The sequence below is a fragment of the Megalobrama amblycephala genome, linkage group LG8 (assembly GCF_018812025.1).
Source record: "Megalobrama amblycephala isolate DHTTF-2021 linkage group LG8, ASM1881202v1, whole genome shotgun sequence".
Taxonomy (NCBI): domain Eukaryota; kingdom Metazoa; phylum Chordata; class Actinopteri; order Cypriniformes; family Xenocyprididae; genus Megalobrama; species Megalobrama amblycephala.
In genome coordinates, this window is record NC_063051.1 from 654,441 (window position 1) to 678,358 (window position 23,918).

The 23,918-nt window shown below is 33.5% G+C and overlaps 2 protein-coding genes across 5 annotated transcripts; one reads left to right on the forward strand and one right to left on the reverse strand.

Moving 5' to 3' along the window:
* The first annotated feature begins 401 nt into the window (after positions 1-401).
* On the forward strand, positions 402-17,308 carry LOC125273349 (phospholipid transfer protein). 3 transcript variants are annotated; one of them, XM_048198601.1, is made up of 16 exons: positions 402-557; positions 6,697-6,820; positions 6,911-7,010; positions 8,588-8,713; positions 10,200-10,355; positions 10,499-10,562; positions 10,694-10,757; positions 10,833-10,924; positions 13,147-13,323; positions 13,402-13,461; positions 13,554-13,718; positions 13,803-13,870; positions 13,955-13,997; positions 14,094-14,157; positions 15,595-15,671; positions 16,202-17,308. In XM_048198601.1, exons 2-16 carry the CDS (start codon positions 6,712-6,714, stop codon positions 16,295-16,297), a joined length of 1,461 nt encoding a protein of 486 aa, XP_048054558.1. In that variant the 5' UTR covers positions 402-557; positions 6,697-6,711; the 3' UTR covers positions 16,298-17,308. The 3 variants fall into 3 exon arrangements, with proteins under 3 accessions (XP_048054558.1, XP_048054560.1, XP_048054559.1); XM_048198603.1 differs by lacking the exon at positions 402-557 and adding an exon at positions 641-709; XM_048198602.1 differs by lacking the exon at positions 402-557 and adding an exon at positions 5,284-5,434.
* A 98-nt stretch (positions 17,309-17,406) lies between these two features.
* On the reverse strand, positions 17,407-23,732 carry ctsa (cathepsin A). Of its 2 annotated transcripts, none has more exons than XM_048198604.1 (15): positions 23,575-23,732; positions 23,172-23,332; positions 22,946-23,057; positions 22,766-22,816; positions 22,280-22,366; positions 21,275-21,430; positions 21,093-21,184; positions 20,759-20,843; positions 20,579-20,661; positions 20,385-20,463; positions 19,435-19,583; positions 19,264-19,339; positions 19,094-19,183; positions 18,443-18,544; positions 17,407-18,103 (listed from the first exon to the last, which is right to left on the reverse strand). In XM_048198604.1, exons 1-15 carry the CDS (start codon positions 23,575-23,577, stop codon positions 18,020-18,022), a joined length of 1,410 nt encoding a protein of 469 aa, XP_048054561.1. In that variant the 5' UTR covers positions 23,578-23,732; the 3' UTR covers positions 17,407-18,019. The 2 variants fall into 2 exon arrangements, with proteins under 2 accessions (XP_048054561.1, XP_048054562.1); XM_048198605.1 differs by lacking the exon at positions 23,575-23,732 and adding an exon at positions 23,460-23,484.
* Positions 23,733-23,918: the final 186 nt, after the last annotated feature.

Sequence of the window (23,918 nt, forward strand, 5' to 3'; positions counted from 1 at the left end):
TCCTGAACTTGATTCTCCAAAGTGAGCTCCACCTTGGTCCTCTGTGGTTTTAAGCTGAACCCATTTCTTGCATCATGTGATTCTGTGAAACCTTGCAACATGGGCTTCTAAGAAGTCATGAAGTAATTTAAGGTTTAGTCTCCAAAAATTAAAGGGCAGACTCTGTTTAATGCAGCCTGGAGCCATCGTTCCTCTTCCTCACGGTTAAATAATGTGAACTTTTAGAAAAGCAGCAAATATTTAGACAATGAAACAAAATTAACTTATTTGTTGCATGTTAATCTTTGGAAAATGTTTTCTTTGCACATCGTCATGCTTATGAATTGTTGTTACAAGGTCATATGACATGAGGCGAAGAGGAACACCCTTTTCCCAACCTGCTTTTACTCGCATATATAAACTGGGATCATAGTGAACCCAGACAAAAAGAGGGAGGGATGCAATATTTAGACAGGCATTTCACTGATGATTTCCAGACTGCAAGAAAATATCTGATTCTTCTAAGAGTTTATATCTGAGAAACACTAAAGTTACCCAGCCTGTATTTCCACACCACTGTAAGTATTCTATTATTGTGAAAGGCATACAAAGGTATTTGGGGAGGGAAATATGGGAATAAGCTGTAATTCTTGCACAAAATGTGTACAAAGTTTATGGTTTCACTTTGTGCCATCACTCGAGAACGAATGCCTTCCCAGCACAAATGGAGGTAGGTTTATGTTTCTATAAGGATAATTTGGAAATTTGCACTCGTCCTGTTCATGGCTATCGGATATCACCTGTTTTTCGTTATTGGTTATGTTATTGGTTATGATTTATACAGTGTCCTTCATGAAGTGGTTTCGACATTTAGAAAATGTGCATGTCAAAGAAGTAAGATATCAATTATCTTCATAATTCATTATTATGTTTAAAAAATAATATGACGAGGAGATTTTACAGGGGAGAACTGTTTGAATTATGGATCAATTGTAATGTTTAAATACAGCACATTTTATATTATATTGTTTTGCACTTGGCTTTATCCCAGATTCACATAACTGAAATGTTCAGATGTTGCCGTAATTCAATTTGTCTCACTAGTTATTATATTAATTATTAAATATAATATAAGTATTAGACATCGATATTACACTCTAAAAAAATGCTGGGTTAAAAACAACCCAAGTTGGGTTAAATGTTTGCGCAACCTGCTATTGTTTAATAATTACTGTAATGCTTGCTTAAAATGAACCCAAAAATATGTTGGAAATTAACATTTATTAATATGTTTAATAAATGAATATTTATTAATAAGTTTAGGCTAATGAATAATAATTAAACAATAAACATTTATTAAATAGCTTATTAATAAATGTTCACATTTTGATTATTATTTTTGCCTCTAGTAAATGTGTGTCTGATTTTTTGGGTTCATTTTAAGCCAGACATATAGTCATTTTTAAACGATAGTTGGGTTAAATAAAACTACCCAGCATGTCGGGCAAACATTTAACCCAGTCGCTGGGTTTGTCCATTTTCAACCCAACTTGGGTGTTTTTAACCCAGCATTTATTAGAGTGTACATTCATCATTAATATAAATCAAGATTAATGTAAATTCTTCTGTCACCAAAACAAATTCCTTGAGTGTGCAAACATACTTGGCAACAAAGCTGATTAATAATTATATAGTACCATTAATATACATATTTTTTTATTTATTTAAGTGTAATTTAAAAATACATATACATACACAGTTGCAGTGCTATCTTCAAATCTAAACAAAACTGTTTAATAACACATATCTTGAATGGAAAGTGTTTATTTCGCTTGTGTAACATTGTTTTATGTTTGGGGTATTTTGGGGTATTGACCTGGAGAAGCAATCTTGTGTTTGTGAACTGTAGTAACCCCACTCCCTTCTCAAAGCAAACATCACCTTATGGCCGAAAACATTCCATATCTAAACGATTTCCACATGGAATGGATTGTTTATTTCTTGATTTACTGCAACTTATGTTTCACAAAGAACATGTTCATCCTTCCTGAAATGTAAAGACGTCTGGCTTCATTGGGCATCATTTTGTGTCAAAGGTCACCTATCGGTATTGCACACGGACAATGCGTTTGCTGAAAGTTATTGTCTCAGAGGAGTCATTACCTTTGGATGCTTAAAAAGCTCCCAAGCCCATGCAGGGTTTTATACAAAACAAATGAGGCATTTGTAAAACTTTCTGCCTGCCTGAGATCATCTTCTTTGAAGCGAGATAAACCCTGGGGTCAATGACCTTAAAAAGCCCATTTGCGGGACAGTTTGTTTTGGTCCTGTTTGTTCCTGTTGGGTGACTATAGAGACAGCTGCCTCCAGCGACTATACGCACACATGCGACCTCCAAGAGAGCGACCTTATTCAAGCTGTTGGCCATTGCATCTCTATTATATTGCTTATTTTGCTTGCAAAGTCACAATTTTACTATTATGTTTAGTAATTTAAACAAACAGACTCAGTCCACACCATTCGAGCTATGCACATGAATGAAAAGCACTGCAATAACTCAGAACACCAATTTGCCAAAAAACCTCTCAAAACACTTTAGGAACTGCATAGCAACACCCTAGCAACCACCCAGAACTCCACAGCAGCCATCCAGAATTCTCAGCAACTACCAAATACACTTTTGCAATCACACAATACTTTAGAACACCATGGCAACTGCATAGCAACACCCTAGAAACCATGTTCTCATTGGGGATGCAACCTCTATCCCTCTTTCTCTCTATCTCCCCTCACTGCTGCTGTCCCTTTTCACATTTCTGGGTTTAAGCAGAAGTTGTCATAGTTGGGTAAACTCAAAGCCACTTGAAGCCAAGCCTGCAACCAAAAAAAGCCAAAAAAAAAAAAGCGTAACAACACCTGCTAATGCTGCAGTACGCAGGAAAGGAGACAGGAGGCCATTTTTTTAATGGATGTCAATGGAGGAGAGGTTTTATAGAGTACCTCAGAGATGACGTGTTTTTGTAGGCTAACCCTTAAGTTAGCGGCGCACGGGTTCCCTCATTTGAAAGCCTATGCATTTTTCCCATATAGATTTTGGAAAATCGCAAAAAATAAGCTCTGTGTTTAACAAAGGGTTATGATCTCTTACACATTTTGTCTATCAAGATAATCTTTACAAGTTAACACAACATTTATACATTTTGAAGCCTAAATAAAGTCATCAGATATAAAAAGCTAACAGTAGGCTATAAACGGACTACACACAGCAAAATCTCCAGAGTTAAAATCAGCTCTGCTCAGAGTACATATGGTCCCTCTCTAAATAGTGTTAAAATAACACTGAAGCACAGTTAAATTTTATGAGATAATTAACCAATTAATTAATGATTGCGCATTAGTGATGAACACCTGCTGTTAACAAGTAGAATCACTGAAGACATAAGAAAAAACGCAAGAACTACAAGTGACTTAAGTCACAGCCTTATTAATTGCTTAAGTATCTCATTAACTTTAATTATGCTTCAGTGTTACTTTAACACTATTTAGAGAGGGACCATATGTACTCTAAGCAGAGTTGATTTAACTCTGGGGATTTTGCTGTGCAGCACACCATGGTCGCGGATCAATGTCACCACCACCAAGCGTCCTCAAACTTTATTTAAAAAACAACTTTATTTAAAAACATGCTTGCTGATTATAATCTGTGCTGTGTGTGAATACTTTTACACTTTTTCCCATGAGAAATGCTGTCCAAATGTCCTGTTTGTCATGATGACGTCTAAAGTCCCCGCCAAAGGAAGTAGTCCCTTTTAGCAATTTGTTAGCAACCGCTGTTTTTAAGACACAATAAAGGTTTAAAAAATCACAAGCGGGTTATGTTTTATGTCATAGATCAAAACGTGAAAATATTTAGAGGCTTTGTTAACCATAGACCTTATTTCAGGCGATTTAGCAAAAACCCATTAAAAAAACCCATTGACTTTAGGGCGATGGAACCGGAAGTCCTATAATGCTAACTTGCTTCTGGGTTTTGCCCATAGACAGTAAAAGAAATGGACACAGCGACCCCATTGGAACTCAATTGAGACAAGTGAAGCCCATTTTTAGCGATTTTTAGCACTTCCGTTTCTGACGCGCAGACTCAAACTAAGCTTGATGACGTCAGCAACCTGTCTGACAGATGTAAATCTTCTAGTAGCTGTGCGTGCAAACTGCCATCGTTAATCTTGCAGAGACGGCGAGCTTGAGTGGGGAGTTCTTTGGCGTGAGTGAGCAGGAGTAAGTATTCTGATTAATTATTTTGTATAGTATTTTAAAATGTAACGCCAGTACGCCATATTAAGTTAATGCATACTATTGCCTGCGAGCTTCTCCTCCTGTCTGTATGGTAATTTCTCTACTGTGCGACAGAGAGTCGAGTGGTTATGACGCAATCGTTAGCCTATTTTTACAAAAACTGTTTCTACGGGGCCATAATGTAACATAGAAGGTAATGGAGCCCTTTATACATTGTCGTGTATCTTTAGAAATAAATAATGGACAAATGGAGTCTTTAAACGCCTCAGATGTAAAGTTATTCGCTGTCAAAGTGACGCCAAAATGAATGGGAGTCAATGGGATGCTAACGCAAGTGAAGTTCTGCTACAAGATGGCGGCACGCGGCCGACTTCAACTTCCGGTCGACTTCCTTGGGCACTGGTTTTGCCTACAAAAACACGTCATCCCTAAGGTACTCTATTACGCTTAATAAACCGCTTTTGTGAGGAAATAGCTTATCGTTTAATGAATCGACAGCCCACTGGCTAATCTTCAACATGTTTACTCTTAAACATTAGTTTTGGATCGATCTATTTTTAGAGTTTACACCAAAAAACAAATGCTGTTTTATAAGAGAAGTCACGGACAATTGCGCGTCAAGGCTGTGATTGGTTATCAAGGCACACGTGATCCAAGTTAGCCGTTATGTTTTTTCCAAAGGAAAACCAACCGGTGAATGGGAGACGACAGCAAATATATTTGTATTTAATAGAAAAACGAATTTTCACGACTTTCCAAAAGAGGGAAAATATCAAGAAATTAATTACAGCAGTCAGAAGAGAGAAAGATGTAGTTTGCCGTCATTCCCTCAGCGCTTTTATTAGAAACACCCTCGTAGCGGCATTATTCGTTTTTGTCATTTACTGCCAATGTAATATAACACAAAGTTCAGTGTTATAAATGTGTAGTGAATTTTTAAAAAATGAAAATATTAAAAACTTTACTAGATTTGCGATGTTGATAACCGTGGAAACGCGTTACGTCATCGCAGTCCGCGAGAAGGGTCCATCAGTCTCTCCTCCTCTGCACTATAAACACACACGCAGACACACACTCTTCACACACACTGCCACAGAAACGAGAGCGGAAAGACCTGGACTTCTTTGGCTGGATATTTCTTTTTACATACGCTTGAAAGGCAAGATTATTCTCTCATTTGCTTTGCTGTCTCTGTATATTTAGCTGTCAGCGCCTATTTCCCTGTTGCCGCTCTGGAGAAGCTGTTTGGTGCAGGACTGTAGATGGAAAGACACAGAACTGCCTGTACAAAACTGCAATGGACTTTATTTCTCTAAAAGAGTCAGATAGTAACTCTAATGTGTGATGTGATCTTTTAAAGCTAATAAATGAGGAGGGATTTCTTTGTGCAAGAGATATAGATTTGAATTGAGCTATTATTTTATGTTTATTTCATTAATACATTTAAAAAATATATATATTTTAATATCTATCTGTTTGTCTGTCTATTTTATTTATGGAATGAACATTCTCAAATTAATCTTTTCATTATTTCTTCTTTAAAGGATTAGTTCACTTTCAAATTAAAATTTCCTGATAATTTACTCACCCCCATGTCATCCAAGATGTTCATGTCTTTCTTTCTTCAGTCGAAAAGAAATGAAGGTTTTTGATGAAAACCTTCCAGGATTTTTCTCCATAATATAGTGGACTTCAATGGCCTCCAGACGGTTGAAGGTCAAAATTACAGTTTCAGTGCAGCTTCAAAGCGTTCTACACGATCCCAGACGAGGAATAAGGGTCTTATCTAGAGAAACCATCACTCATTTTCTAAAAAAAAATTAAAAATTAACTAGCTCTCTTCTTCTCTATTTGAATTCCGGCAGTTTAGACACTGCTAAGTGTATTACTGCCCTCCACAGGTTAAAGTTTGAACTAAATTGTTATATACTTGCACTAGCATATTGTATATGACAATTTAGTTCAAACTTTGACCTGTGGAGGGCAGTAATACACTTAGCAGTGTCTACACTGCCGGAATTCAAATAGAGAAGAAGAAGAGAGCTAGTTCAAGATTTCAAGCATTTATGGTTAAAATGTATATAATTTTTATTTATTTTTTTTAGAAAAAGAGTGATGGTTTCTCTAGATAAGACCCTTATTTCTCATCTGGGATCGCTGTAAACTGTAATTTTAACCTTCAACTGTTTGGGATCCATTGAAGTCCACTATATGGAGAAAAATCCTGGAATGTTTTCATCAAAAACCTTAATTTCTTTTCAACTGAAGAAAGAAGGACATGAACATCTTGGATGACATCAGGGTGAGTAAATTATCAGGAAATTTTAATTTGAAAGTGAACTAATCCTTTAACATTTTTTTTGATGATGCTCTTTGCACTAATTTTTCTCTTGATCACTTTGTTAAATTGTTGTTTTTCAGGTCTACTGAGGAATCATGGAACTGCTGAAAGTGTCTGTCATCTTTCTTCTTTCACTCGTCACGATGACCTTAGCAGAGCCGCCTGGATGCAAGATCCGCATCACTGACAGAGGACTGGAGATGTGTAAGATATAGCCCAATATTCAGATTTAAAATGCATCTATTATCATATAGTAGTCTATGAAAGCCTGGCCTCTGTGTGACATCTTTACAGTGAAGGCAGAGACAAAGAATTTTGTGGAAGGAGAGTTGAGTAACATCAGCATGCCAGAGATGCGTGGTGCCGAGGGCCGCTTCACATACACCATCAAAGAGTATGTTTATATTTCATCTACTGGATTTACACTTTCATGGACATCATGTTTCAACCGACGCCCTCCTGTGGTCATTCACACACAAAGACCATGAGGATGCAATTGCAAATGCCAGAGTTGTGCATCACTCAGAAATGAATTAAGAATATCTTTTAATTTCCAATTCAATTCCTCATTTGTAATTGAGGTAGCAAAGAGGATGCATAATTTAAACCATTTGAATTCAAAGACTTTAAAAAACTTTACTAGATTCCACCAAACCGGTACGATTTGGACATACACATTTTTAGATTTTTTACCAAAATGTTTTTTGTTTTTTTTTTAACACCTCACAACATTAATGACATATTTAACTTCCAGAAAAACATATTTTCCCATCTCAGGCATCAAATCACTATTATTATTGGTCATTATTTTAAGTTATGGACACTATAGGAGCTCTCTGAATATTATTATAAAATGTATTTGTGATAAAATCAACATTTTCTTATTAATCAGACGTCCCTCACACTAATTCAGTAATTGCAAATATCAAAGTTACATAAAATCTCACACTTTTACTACTAAAGCCTGAAATGGGCACTTTTTGTGACAGCAACCTCATCATTTTTTATCAAAGGCTTAACTTCAGAACTTCAGTATTCTTATGATTGCTCTGAACATTTCAGACAGAATTTAACTAACTTTAAATTGCTTTTTCATAAACGTAAATAATAATAATAAAAATAATGTAGGTGTGACGGGGTTGTGATTTTTTCCCCAAATTGTCCACTGCTCTAAATCTAGTGAATAAATGGAGAGCACATGACATGCATGATATTAAGAAATCATGAATAATGTTGAAATAACAAAGATAATTTTCACAAGTAATAGTTTTCTATCTTTAATTGATGTAACAGGGTTGAGTCATTAAGCTCGGCAAACACAATTTCACTATATAATTTAGTTATAATTTTTAAAGAAGGTGGTAACTTGCTCACAATGTTGTTCAGAAGACTTCTATAATGTCACTTCCTATTAATAATGTCAGTTTCAGTTCATTATGGTTTGTGTAACAGGGTTGAGGGGTTACTGAGGTACGGAACTAAATGATGTGATTTTAATGAATAATCATGAATTTACTTAGAAAAAAAACATAGACACAGATGGATATTTATAGGAATGGCAAAATGAATGGACTTTTTTCTCATTTTATTATTCATATCCCAAGTACACTTTCATAGAAGGCCTTGAGCGACATGACAAAATAGGTGGTGTCAACTGAAAAAAACTAAATAATTCCTAATATGAAGATAAAATGTATGGCATGTTTTTAAACATTATTAAAGGAGACATTTCAATTAATACGAGAAGCTTTTAAAAATATATTTTGGTGACCCAATAGATAAAATACACTGAAAAAGGTCAGAGGGACTCAAATCGTATCAGTTTCGTGGAATGACTCAACTATAAAGCAAAGTTTGTCAAGACTCCCAAGAAACTGAATGTTGAATAGTTTGAATTTTGAAAAAAGTTTGAGTAAACCCTTTGAGTGATTCCATACAGTGGGCTCTAATTCTAAGCTCATGTCTCTTTAGTGTGAAGATCACGGAGCTGAACCTGACCTCTGACCTGCGCTTCCAGCCTGATGTGGGGCTGCTGTTTGAGGTGCAGAACTCCTCCATCACCCTGAACTTCCAGAGACGCATCCTTTACTGGCTCTTGTGAGTCTGACATGCATCTGTAGCAATCGAGCAGAAGACTAGAGGTTACATGCAACAGAATTTAGTGTGCTATATTAGTATACTTCATTTAAACTAAAACTAAGAAGGTATAATTTGTCTACTTTTTATGTACTTCTCAGAAACACATTTAAAATTACACGTATGTATACTTGGCTTATACTCACAGAAAAGTCTAAATCTATACTCAGTCTTTTGATCGAGATATAGGCCTTCTTAAAAGTATAATTACATATTCTAAGTATAATTGGCTTGTAGTTATGTTTGCTCTTTTGATTGAGTTGCCTTTACATAGTTTTACAAAATGGCTAATAAACTTGTTTGAAAATACTGATTTATAAACAAAACAGATATGTTCCTAATTTTGAGTATTTGAATTTTTGTGTAGTCCACCGATAGTGTACATAAGAATCTACTTAAAGTAGAGTTAAAGGTATATTTCATGTATAAAAATTAATACCTAAATAGGAGCATATTAGTATACTTAAAGTGCAAAATAAGTAGAAAACTATAAGTATGATGTTAAGTTCACTTAAAGAAAACTCACAAGTATACTTGCAGTATAAAACTGCTAAATTAGTAGTTTTCTAAGAGTATACTTCAAACTAAAAAATGTGCTACAAGTATTTAACTAGTAAACTATCAGTATACCTGTAAGTTCACTTCTAGAATAGTTGCAGTACAAACAAAAAACGTGGTCATAAACTAGTTGTGTACTCAACATTTACTGCTGTTACATTTAAAGTATACACTAAAAAGTGGGCCAACAAGTATACTAGTACTTACATATTAGTATACTTACTACATAAAGTATACTTGAACTTTACTTAAGTATACTTAATAAAATTAACTTGAAGCATACATTATTTTTTGGAAAAGGACTTTTATTAATCAAGGATGCATTAAATTGATTAAAAAATTGACATTAAAGACATTTATAATGTGTTCAAATAAATGCTGTTCTTTTGAACTTTCTTCATCAAAGAATCCTGAAAGAAATTTATTGTGGGTTATACAAAAATATGAAGCGATTTTCAACATTAATAATAATCAGAATTTTTATTGAAGATCAAATCATCATATTAGAATGATTTCTAAAGGATCATGTGACTGAAGACTGGAGTAAAGATGCTGAAAAGCTTTGATCACAGGAATAAATTACATTTTAAAACATATTGCAATAGAGAGCGGTTATTATAATAATATATCATAATATTTCACAAAATTACTGTTTTTACTGTATTTTTGATCAAATAAATGCAGCCTTGGTGAGCAGAAGACACTTATTTTTTCAAAAACATTAAAAAATCTTAGCAACCGCAAGTTTTAAACAGTCATGTGATAAACTAACAGTGGGAACTGCATATCATATATGGTCTGTAGAGCTTTTACAAGATGTAGCTTAAAACTTTTACTATTTAGGTCTCTCACAACAACAAGATGAGGTCTCCCCCTTTCTCTCCATTAGTTATGATGAGGGAGCCATCAATGCCTCAGCCGAAGGAGTCAACATCTTCACAGTCCTCCATCTCAGCAAAGACAAGGCGGGCCGTCTCAAGATCTCCAACATCACCTGTGATGCATCCATTGCCAAGATGAGGGCCAGATTTAGCGGGACCCTTGGGTACTTGACTATATTGAACTTTGAGCATGTTTATTGCAAGTGACACATGATTCGATTAACTTTTTTTGTGAAATAAATACATTGTTTGCTCAGCATTTTGCATTATATGGCATGTTCTTATGTGCCTCAAAATATTCCCACAGGAGGGTTTATGACTTTATCGGAACGTTCCTGACAACAGGAATGCGCTTTGTCTTAAATAAACAGGTTTGTTTACTTTTTCCAGTCAGGATTAGCAGATGCATGTCATGATGTTTGCATATCATTGCTCAATGTATTTTAACTTTAATCACATTAGAATTAATGGAACTTAACTTTTGCATATATGTCTCTGTCAGATTTGTCCTGCCTTGAATCATGCTGCACTAGTTTTGGTTAACCAGCTGCTGGAAACCATCCCAGGTTAGAGAACGTCATAAAACTGTTGTGATATATTGATCTGGCAGACACGTGTGTTTACCTGAATGTGTTTTTCAGTGCGCACGGAGGTGGACAGTTACGTGGGCATCGATTACTCACTGCTGAGTGACCCTGTGGTGACAGAAACAAGCCTTGATATGGATTTTAGGGTGAGTGACAGATGTAAGTGGTGCTCACTGCAGAGCCAAATGACGTCCAGCTCCCCCACTCTGGATGTAATGGGTGGAGCTTAGTCTAGCTCCACCTCTGTGGAACTAATGGGTGGGGCTTGACCTAATAAGGTTTAGGGTGTGGTCAGACATTCAAGCTCCACCCATTAAATCAGAGAGGAGGAGCTGAATGTCAAGCTCCAGTGATGCATTAAGTGCACTATATACTGTTCAAAAGTTTGGGGCCAGCTAAGACGCATTGTTCACATTCATCAAATAATCCTGAAATAATGTATAAAGGTTTTCACAAACATATGAAGCAGCGCAACTGTTTTCAACATTGATAATAATACGAAGAAATATTTTTTGAGCAGCAAATCAGCATATTAGAACGATATCTGGAGGATATATTTTAAAATATGCAAAAATGGCCAAAAATATATTGATAATATAGATGTTAAAATTATTTTTTTGCCAAATTTACTTCATTATTTATATTTCCTTATTTTTTAAATACATATTGCATCTACCCAAAATTTATTTTAAGACTGAAAGTGTATTTTCTTGCCCCTTGATGTACATTTTCTAATATATTTTGGAATTTAAAGGTTACAACTAAATTGTTACATTTGAAAGATTTATGACATATATTTAGTATGAATTCTACATATATTTTGGCCAGAATACATCACATATAACATAACATAACATAACATAACATGACTATGGAAGCTTGTTTCCGCCATGAAATAAAAAATTAAATAAGGTAATTGCAACTTTTTATCTCACAATTATGATTTTTTTTCTTGCAATTGCGAGATATGAAGTCAGAATTGCGAGATATAAAAACAAAATTGCGAGATATAAAGTCAAAATTGTGAGATATAAAGTCAAAATTGTGAGATATAAAGTCAGAATTGTGTGATATAAAGTCAAAATTGTGATATAAAGTCAAAATTGTGTGATATAAAATCAGAATTGCGAGATATAAAGTCAGAATTGCGAGATATAAAGTCAAAATTGTGAGATATAAAGTCAAAATCAGAATTGCGAGATATAAAGTCAGAATTGTGAGATATAAAGTCAGAATTGTGAGATATAAAGTCAAAATTGAGATATAAAGTCAAAATTGTGATATAAAGTCAAAATTGCGAGATATAAAGTCAGAATTGTGAGATATAAAGTCAAAATTGAGATATAAAGTCAAAATTGTGATATAAAGTCAAAATTGTGTGATATAAAAACAAAATTGCGAGATATAAAGTCAGAATTGTGAGATATAAAGTCAGAATTGTGATATAAAGTCAAAATTGTGAGATATAAAGTCAGAATTGAGATATAAAGTCAAAATTGTGATATAAAGTCAAAATTGTGTGATATAAAATCAGAATTGTGAGATATAAAGTCAAAATTGTGATATAAAGTCAAAATTGTGTGATATAAAATCAGAATTGTGAGATATAAAGTCAAAATTGAGATATAAAGTCAAAATTGTGATATAAAGTCAAAATTGTGTGATATAAAAACAAAATTGCGAGATATAAAGTCAGAATTGTGAGATATAAAGTCAGAATTGTGATATAAAGTCAAAATTGTGAGATATAAAGTCAAAATTGAGATATAAAGTCAAAATTGTGATATAAAGTCAAAATTGTGTGATATAAAAACAAAATTGTGAGATATAAAGTCAAAAATTGTGATATAAAGTCAAAATTGTGAGATATAAAGTCAGAATTGTGAGATATAAAGTCAGAAATATGAGATATAAACTTGCAGTTGCGTGTTATAATGTGCTATTGTGAGAAAAAACACTGACGTTTTGAGTTTATATCTCATAATTCTGACTTTATAAGACGTAATGCATGAATTTATAACTTGCGATTCTGAGAAAAAAAGTCAGAATTGTGATATGAAGTCAGAATTGCATTAGAAAAACTTGCAATTGCAAGAAAAAAAGTCAGAATTCTGACGTTATATCACACAATTCAGACTTTATAACTCAAAATTGCAGGTTTAAATCTCACAATTCTGAGAAATAAAATCAGAATTTTAAAATATAAAAAGTTGCAATTACCCTTTTTTTTAACCTTTTTTATTTAGTGTCAGAAACAAGCTTCCGTACATAACATAAACATAAACATAACAACATAACACTTTTTTATGGTTCAAATGAATAGGTTTTATTTTGTATTTATGTGTTTCTCTCCCTCTCTTCTGCACAGGGCATGTTTTACGACCTTAAGAATGAGAACGAGACCCTAGTGAACTACGCTGTGAATCCCGTAGTGAGAGAGTATGATCGTATGGTCTATCTCTCTCTCTCCGAGTACTTCTTCGACAGTGGTCTCTTCTCTTACTTCAAAGGTGGCCTGTTCCAAACACAGATCGCAAACGAACGAGTAAGATGCCATCTAGTTTGTTTCAAAGGCATGATACAAAAAATAAGAAAAAATCAACTATTATTCAACTCATTTCAGATGCCAAAGGACTTAGAAATGCTCCTCAGGACCACCTACTTGGGGACTATCATGATGCTGGTGAGTAAAATTACAATGTCTATATATATATAGCAACCACATAGCAACGCCCCGGCAACCACCTATTCTCTGTGTTCGTTCTGTCGTATCAGAACCCGGCGCTAATGGATCAGCCTCTGTCACTGGAGATAGAGGTCACCGCTCCTCCTCGCTCCACTATCAAGACCTCTGGTGCCAGCGTGGCCGTCAACGCTATGGTCAAAGTGTTGGTTCTCCCGGCAGGAAAACCACCAGTACAGCTCAGCATCATGACCATGGTGAGAACTATGATATACACAATCCCATAATTAGTTTTATGATGAAGTGATACAATAAATTCACCAAATTTGACCTTGTTTTAGGAAGGTAAATTCAACGCGAAAGTGTCAATGAAGGGCAAGCGCTTGACTATCCATTTAGATCTGAGAAGGTAAATATAATGCACAAACATTTAACTGTATTTGACATTACGCTCACTGTTAACATTGTTTTTGAACTGAGAATCTGTTTCCAGGTTCAAAATTTACTCCAATCAGTCTGCTCTGGAGTCTTTAGCTGTAAGTTTCCTAAAATGTTTCAATTTCACTTTGAATACACCTGATGCAAAACCAATCAAGAGTGGATATTAAATGTAATGAATATTTTTCCTTCAGCTTATTCCACTGCAAGGTCCCCTTAAGACAATGCTGCAGATATCTGTGGTTCCTCTCATTAACAGTAAGTGAAACAATATATTATATATTTGAGGTTTGTTTTGTTTACGTCTACAAAAATGTTATAAGATGTTTGTGTATTTGAAAGAAGTCTCTTCTGCTCAACAAGACTGCATTTCGAAATAAAGTCGAAATAAAATGTTGAGAATAAACTCATTAAATTTCGAGAAAAAACTCGAGATAAAATGATGAGAATAAAGTCGTTAAATTACGAGAAAAAAGTCAAAATAAAATGTTGAGAATAAACTCATTAAATTTCGAGAAAAAAACTCGTTAAATTTCGAGAAAAAAGTCGAAAAAAAATGTTGAGAATAAACTTGTTAAATTACGAGAAAAAAGTCGAAATAAAATGTTGAGAATAAACTTGTTAAATTTCGAGAAAAAAATCGAAATAAAATGTTGAGAAAAAACTCGTTAAATATCGAGAAAAAACAAGATAAAATGTTGAGAATAAACTCGTTAAATTACGAGAAAAAACTCGTTAAATTTCGAGAAAAAAGTCGAAATAAAATGTTGAGAATAAACTCGTTAAATTACAAGAAAAAACTTGTTAAATTACGAGAAAAAAGTCGTTAGATTATGAGAACAAATTCGTTAAATTATGAGAAAAAAGTCGTTAAATTTCGAGAAAAAAAAGTCGAGATAAAATGTTGAGAATAAAGTCATTAAATTACGAGAAAAAGTAAAAAAAAGTTAAATTATGAGAACAAATTCGTAATTTAACAACTTTTTTCTCATAATTTAATGAGTTTATTCTCAACATTTTAGCTTGACTTTTTCTCGAAATTTAATGACTTTTTCTCATAATTTAACGAATTTGTTCTCGTAATTTAATGAGTTTATTCTCAACATTTTATCTTGACCTTTTTCTCGAAATTGAACAAGTTTATTCTCAACATTTTATCTCAACCTTTTTCTCGAAATTTCACGAGTTTTTTCTCGTAATTTAACAAGTTTATTCTCAACATTTTATTTCGACTTTTTAACAACTTTAATCTCGAGATGGTTTTATTTTTTTATTATTGCTTGGCCCTAATCCTCTTCCGTAAAAAACAGTAATATTGTGAAATATTATTATAATTTAAAATAAATGTTTTATATTGCAATATATTTTAAACTGTAATTTATTCCTGTGATCAAAGCATCATTACTCCAGTCTTCAGTGTCACATGATCCTTCAGAAATCATTCTAATATGATGATTTGCTGCTCAAGAAACATTTCTTACCCATGTTGATTCATATTTTTAGGAAACTGTTATACGTTTTTTTCATTTATTTGAAAAAGAAGTCTTTATACATTATAAATGCCTTTAATGTCACGTTTGATCAATGTTGTTGCTAAAAAAAAAAAAAAAAACACCTGATCCCAAATGTTGGATAAGATATATTTGCTTAAAGTATTTGAAAATCTAAATGCTTCATCCTGTGTTTTCATGAAAGATTACATTAAGCGAGGTGTGCAGATCCCTCTACCGGACGGGTTAGACTTCATTGAAGAGGTGGTCGAGTATCACAATGTAAGTTAAAGGTTAACTTTTATTATCTTAAAGGATTAGTTCACTTTCAAGCTTTACTCACCCTCAAGCCTTCTTAGGTGTATATGACTTTCTTCTTTCTGATGAACACAATCAAGAGTTATTTTAATAGATATCCTGATGCATCCAAGCTTTATAATGGCAGTGAACGGGACTGTCGAGTATGAAGCTAAAGAAAGTGCATCCAAATGACATTTTTTCGTATTTTGAATACAGAAGGCATAGGACGAAGTGTAAGCATTTTGAACTGCGAGAGGCGTTACACTTTCTTCGCAAGTTGAATACGGAAGGCGTTCTGGCGGAAGCTAGATATTTTACTTCATAACTTGTTAAATATGGATATTTTTCTTACACAAATTGTGTTCATCAGAAGGAAGAAAGTCTTGAGGGCGAGTAGAGCTTGGGCTAATTCTCATTTGAAAGTGAACTAATCTTTTAAGTTTAAGTTACTATATGTTATACACTACATGATACTATATGTTCAACTGCATCCTCCATCTTTGATTTCTCAGGGCTACATCATTGTCGGGGCAAACCTACACTTCACAACAGGTCTGCGAGAACTAATCGAGAGGAAGCTGTCGGGTCCAACAGACAACACAGTTTAAGACGAGAGAAGAGCTGCTGTAACTTTAACGCATGTACACATTCATGCACAGATACTAAAATACAGAGCAATAAATGGAGGTTTTAAAAGAGGAGAACTAACCTTCCAGCCGAAGCATGTTTGTTAACTGTACAGAACATTTGATCCTCCAGACCTCATATCATTAGTCAACATGAACTCAAAATTGACCCTATTTACTCTCCGAGTGCAAATTCCTGGGGTTATTGTGTATAATTTGTCAATGTACATTACTCCCAAGAGAAAAAATGGATTCATAATCTTTTCAGCTGATTTCTTTCTAATACCTTCTTAATAGTTAATGCAATAATTTAATGCTAATATAATGGATATTTGCAGTGTTTATTTATGAGTGCAGATCATCTAGCTTGTTGGCAAAGGCTGACCATTGCTGAGGTATTTTACCTTTAGCACAAATAGCATATTACTTCGGTTTACACTTTGCACAAACAGTCTCAATCACTATTTGCTCTCAGTGTAAATACCATCTAAATATTTTACACTTAGTGTAAATAGCTTTTGCATAAACATTACACCAATACAAGCAAATAAGAATATGTATACAAAAATAAGGGTTACCGTCGGGATACGTAGAGATGCTCTGGAGGATGAACTGGGTGGGATTTTGATCCACTGCACACTCACATTCAACTCTGACTCTGTTCTGATATGAAATGCCCACTTATACCATCCACTTAATCAAGTCCAGTTCATTTTTTTATTTTCACCTTTCAGAAGAAAAATTGGTTGCAAATGCAGGTTCATGTCGACTTTAATGGTTTTGCATAAGTGTCTAATCCCCAAATACATATGTACAACTGATATACTCTGTGCTTAGATGAAACAAAATGTATTTGTACTTTAGGTTGAATTTTATGATTTTTTGTACACGTTTTATCTTATATTGACTGTTTAATATGAGATTGTTTGCCATCCTCATTTGTGAGCGAAATCACTGTACCTCTTTATATAAAAAAAGACACTTTAAAATTCACGGATGTTACTGATCTCTTGATCACAAACCTTATTAAGTTCATTATTGAAATGAAACTGGTTTAATGCACCACAAAGATCACAAAAAGAAACTAAAAATCATAGAAAATTGATCTTTAATTAAAAAAACTGGGGGAAAAGATAAAAAGGCACAAATATTATTCCCTTATGAGCACAAAAAGGTACCACAGATCATATAAATCATTTTAAAGTAATCAAATGAAGACAATGACACCTTAACAAAAGGCAAAAGTGAGGCATTAATATCTGAAATGATGACAAAAATCATCTGTGCGATGATTAAAAAAAGGCTAGGTTCACGTTTAATAGAAAAGACATAAGCTAAAATTGTGCAATAAACAGTGAACATCCACTCACTGCAGATAACCATTGGATTGAATTTAAATTCGTAAACACAGCATCTTTTCCTATTAAATCAACCATAATCATACTTTATCAAAGATAAAAAGAGGCATATAGACGTCTTAATCGCTTCAAACTGAATCCCTTAAACACCTACAACAAAATATCATTATGTACAGTCAGCATAAATCAAACAAACAAGGCAGGCAACTAAACTACATAAAACACAAAGCAGAAAATCTCATCAGGTCTGAACAACAGAAAACAGTCAGTGGTCAATATATCATAAACAGTTTACCATTGTGACAGTGCAAATTCAGATTTAAAGAGTGAAATCCCTGAGTGTGTTCTAGAAAGGTTTATTGGTGATGAAGCGAGTGAACATTGTGAAGGCCGCTATAGGTTTATCAGTGGGAACCATGTGACCCGAACCCTGTGGAGGACATAAATACATTTTATTAAAAAAAATATATATAATAATAATAATAATAATAATAATAATATTATTATATTATATTATATTATATTATATTATATTATATTATATTATATTATATTATATTATATATATATTTTTTTTTTTTTTTTTTTACACATGCACATAGTAAATAAAACTAGTTTGCAATGGAAGTGAATGCAGGCTCTATTCTAAATCCTAGTATGCTGATGCTGTCTAGGTATGGCATTTATTTCCAATTAATTCAGCTTTTCATTCGTACATCAAAATCACGGAGATTTGTGTATCATGTGAATGGTTGTATTGCAGTCTTACCTTGACTGTGAGGAAAGCAATGTTGGCGAATTCCTTGACAAAGCCGCCCACCTGCTGAGTTTCACCATTGAAATAAATCCAAGATCTGCGCTGCACCTGGACCTGTTGGAGAAGATAAAGAGAGATTGTTTTTGGTGTATCAGAAACAAACAAAACACACAAAAAAAGCAAAAAAAAAAAAACACCCACATGTCTGATACAAAATTGCACAAGATGACAAAATGAAATAAATTAAAATGAGTAAATAATTAATAAATTGGTAAATAATATTAATAAAAATATTAAATTATGCAATATTAAATGTTTTATGAATATAAAAATATATAATTTTTTTAAATAAATGGATACATAATTAATAAAACATTAAATATTAAATTTGTATTTAAATTGAATACATCATAAATGTATTAAATAAAATATTATATTAATAGCATATAATAGCAAACCTTTGTTTTATTATATTTTTAAATGAATTAAGTGCATAATAATAATAATAATAATAATAATACACAAAAAATATCAAGTTTCAATCTTATTGGCTGGCTTTATGCAATTTCTGCTAGTCAGGGTGAACAGATTTTTAGATTTGAAAAAATATAATTATTTGAATGACCAGACCAGACCAAAACTAAAAGAAAGCAGGACACACACCTCTTGCTGGAGAGACTCCACAAACCACTCGTCTCCTAGGAAGTTGCAGGCCATGTCCACGTCTCCATTATAAACCAGCACACGGTATTTCTGTTGAAAAGATGTGATTGAAATAAACAGGCAGACCTGGAAATATATGATTCATAAACATTTACATTCCCATCACTCACTAGTGCTCCAAGAAGCTTCAAGTACTGTTTCTTCACGTCCATGAACAGACGCTTGTAGTTCAGATTGACTTCAGCACTGCAACAACAACAAAAACAGGACAATTTTAAATTGAAGTCCTCTCTCACAACACTCAATTGCATTTTGCAGGATTAAAGTCCATTTAAAGGCACCTGCAGATGACCCAGTCCAAAGCATTGGGCGAGATGTGGAGAGCAGACTTCACCAGAGGGTTGTTCAGGTACAGGGTTGATGGGGTGGAGTTGGTGCACGGAGGATCGAGCCGTGTAGATTTATACAGGGAGGCCACACTTCGAAATTTCTGATTCAACAAGATTAATGTGGATTAACCCTCTAAATACCATGATCAAGCTCTGACATTTGTTCATCCTACTAGTACTTAAAAGGACAGTTTACCCAAAATTTTTACTGATCCTCATGTTTACTGTCATTTTTACTGACCCTCATGTTACAGTAGTAGAGATTTTAATGCCATGTTGGCTATTTTCATGGCAAGAGCTAAGTTACAAAATACACAAGAGTTGCATAAATACAAAACAAAATAATAAATTAAAAATTAAAGATGTTTTTCATTTACATATGATAAGAATTCTAAAACATTTTCTGGTAACAAAACCGTAAACTGTTCTTACTGTAAATCCCAAATACACTTTCACAATTCAAACTGGAGTGTTGTCTTTGATTATGAGACACACAAGAACCAATTGTGTTTGACATCACTACAGCTAATGGAAATATTTTCAGTGAATAATTAAAAAAAAAAAAAAGTTATTGTATGACCTCAGTACTTTCAGTGTATAGAATTGAGCATTAAAAACGGCTAAAGATGTTGTTGTGTTCCACAAAACAAAATGCATAAATAAAATTGCATACATAAAAATAAATAAATAAATAAATAAATAAATAAATAAATAAATAAAATTGCATACATAAAAATAAATAAGTAAAAAATAATGCATAAATAAAAATAAAATTGCATAAATTGTATATATATATATATATATATAAAAAAGTAATCAGCATGTGAAACAGTTTTCATTTTGAGTCTCTGACCCTTAAAGATTTTGTTGTCCAACAGCAACACACAAATTGGTTTCTTTACCTCGTTCTGTGCTTTGGACCACTGATGGTTGATGAAGTGGTGACCCATGTTTTGGATCACAAATTGGCCATTTTCAGAGCTGGATTCAAAACACAGAACAAATGACACTTCAACTTAAAAAAAACAAAAAAAAAAAACAAAATAACACACCATTAAGAGGAACATCATATGAAAGTTACTCCATGCTCACTTACTCAGAGACACCTCCTGCACAGGGAGCATACAGGTTATAGATGTTGAGCCCTGACGAGTAGACAATGTTTTGAACTGCATAGAGCTAAAGAGCGATGGAAGGATAAGAAAAGATGCCGTAAGTAAAGAATACAGGACACTTTATGCATCTCAAACCATTCGTATAGCACAGTTCAACATACAGAAACGGAGCAGTTCACATCCTGGTTATTGTAGAAGTCACACACTCCATCTTTGCAGCAAAATGTCTGCAGGTCATTCCACAAGCTATACAAGAACACATAAATAAATAAATCATACAAATAACACATACTAAAGATTAAAATACACAAACAAATAAAATAATGCATAAATGAATACAATATAGTATTTGTTTTTTCTTTAAGTGGGTGCTGTTTACCCATGCAAAAGTACCCAAAAGTATATTGATGTCTTGATAGCAATCAATACATAACATTACAGCGCATGTTCAATAGAACAACATGAGGAGTCATATTAGACCAGAAAACACTGTACCTGGTACCAAGAAGCCCATGATAGTATGCAAAATACACCAATGAATTATCATTTAGCTCATAGCTGGACAAGCCATTTCCAACAGCAATACCCTACAAGACACAAATACACACACGTCACGGATCGAGACACTCAGTGTCTGTTGTGAATGGGCAGTATGGTTATAAGGAAGCCCCTCCTACCTTTAAATTGATGCTGCTGTCCTCCATGACTATCTCAGCCAGTGTGGGAATGTAAATGCCCCCATAACTCTCTCCAGTCAGGAAAAACTCATTCTTGCTGAACTCAGGAAACAACTTGAAAAACGTTTTCAGGGCCAAGTAGTTGTTCATGGCCACCTGGAAAAGTCAGCGAGCATTTTGTTTTCATATCCAGTGCAAATAAGCACTGTTGGTACTATGCAACGCATACCTACTATCTGTGCAATACATGCATTTGTGCATTTTATAATCTATCTACCTATTAAAAACATTATAAAGGAAGTAGATCAAGCACAAATATATTTAAAATAAAACTGCATTTATTTGATCCAAAATACAGCAAAAACAGTAATATTGTGAAATATTATTACAATTTAAGATAACAATATATTAAAATGGAAAACAGTTAATGAATTTATTCCTGTGATCAAAGCTGAATTTTCAGCCTCATTACTCCAGTCTTCAGTGTCACATGATCCTTCAGAAATCATTCTAATATGATTTGATACTCAAGAAACATTTCTGATTATCATCAATGTTGAAAACAGTTGTGCACAATTTTTTCAGGATTCTTTGATAAATAGAAAGTTCAAAAGAGGAACATTTATCTGAAATAGAATCTTTTGTAACATTATACATTTCTTTTTTACTGTCACTTGGATCAATTTAATGCATCCTTGCTGAATAAAACCAAAAAAGAAAAAGGAAAAAAAACAAAACATAATCAGAAATGTTTCTTGAGCACCAAATCATCATATTAGAATGATTTCTGAAGGATCATGTGACACTGAAGACTGGAGTAATGATGCTGAAAATTCAGCTTTGATCACAGAAATAAATTACACTTTAAAACCATATTCAAAAAGAAAACAGCTATTTTAAAATGTAAAAATATTTCACAATATTTAAAATAGAAATGCTTACACATATGGATGATTTTATTTTTATTTATTGTTTCTCTAAAAGGCAGTATGATTTGAATCATACCTCTGTGTCATTGGTTGTGTACTTCTTGTCATCAGAGTAGGAGAAGCCGACACCTGCTGGTGACTCCAGGTATAAGACATTTGCAATCTGGAAAAACATCCCTTATTTATCCATGTAGATTTATGACTTTGTAAAACATCCAGGTTATAAAATTTGACTTAATCACTGGACTATATAAAAAGAAACAACAACAACAACACTGAAATGTCTTGTTTCTTTTCATGTAGTCCAGTGATTTTTAAATAAAGAGTTTTTTGAAAACCCCTTATTTAGTACAATAAAGCCAGTTTGCTATAGCCAAGAATATAAGAGCGTAAGATCATGTGACTGGATGAAGGAAGTGTCATAGTCCAGTTACTGAAAATGCTGCCTAAGGTGAAAACTGGACCTACGACTTCCTCATTTCACACCACAACAATTACTCATTTGGTAATGAGATATATTTAACTAAACTAAACTAAACTAAACTAAACTGAGAATCCATACCTTGTTCCAAGAATAAGGATTATATTCTAGAGTTGCACCATCATCTTGGATCTGTATAAATAACAAAAAATAAATAAATAAATAAATAATAATAAAAAAGACACACACATACATACATACATATATATATATATATATATATAGTATTTGTCAATAGTATGGTTATATAATGCAGATCACCAGAAAAGGTCCGTGCTCTGTGAGCAAACCATCCAGGGAGCTGCATCCTGGTCCTCCGTTAAGCCACAGAACAACCGGACTATTGGCTGGATCTTTCTGAGACTCAACAAACCTGATCAAGTAGAACAGAACACATTAATAATGCTGGAGAATTACATATGGGAAATTTCAAAAACAATTCTTGGGGTCTTTTAAATGAAAGTGAAAGTCAGCCAGTCCTACTGACCAGTAGTGAAGGTGCTTGTTGTCAGCCACACTGAAGTATCCAGAATAATGCTTGAAGCTGGGCTGTTTTGGAAGTCCAGGCAGATATTTGATTTCATCTGCATCTGGAGCCCCAGAAACCTCCAGCAGCCCCAGCAGCAAACACACCAAAACAAGATGCATCTGAAACACAGCAATACTTACTGACTTAACCTTCCAATACAAAAGAAACATTATCACTTACAGCAATCTGAAGCACAAGTGACACCAAAAACCAAAGGGAAAGCTGTAGAACCTTTCATTAACTAACCAGGAAATTAAGTGTTATCCTATATGACGGTGGAAATCAAAACAGAAAACTGAGCCACATGTTATTTAGCAGACAGCTTAAATTATCCACAGTGTTATTATTTCACTAGTCTTACCATTCCAGGTGTAGGAGCAAAAATGTTAAAAGGCTAGGAAAGTGTTTAAGTAGACCCAAAATTCATGTGACTTCAACTTTCCCGTGATGAAGTCACATGATGGTCGCCCACTGTTTCAAAATAAAAGTGTACACTAAAACACACAAAGAAGCCATTCCTGTTTTCATATTCCTATTGAGGTCAGTATGGGAATACCTTATAGAAATACGTTTTTGTGTTGTTCTTATTTTGAGGGTGTAAATATATGATAAATTCATAAATAATAGATTTATTTAAATTTTTTAATGTTGTTTGTTTTCTTTTAAATGTAGCCGGGGGATTTTTTAAAAAAAAGATAATTATTT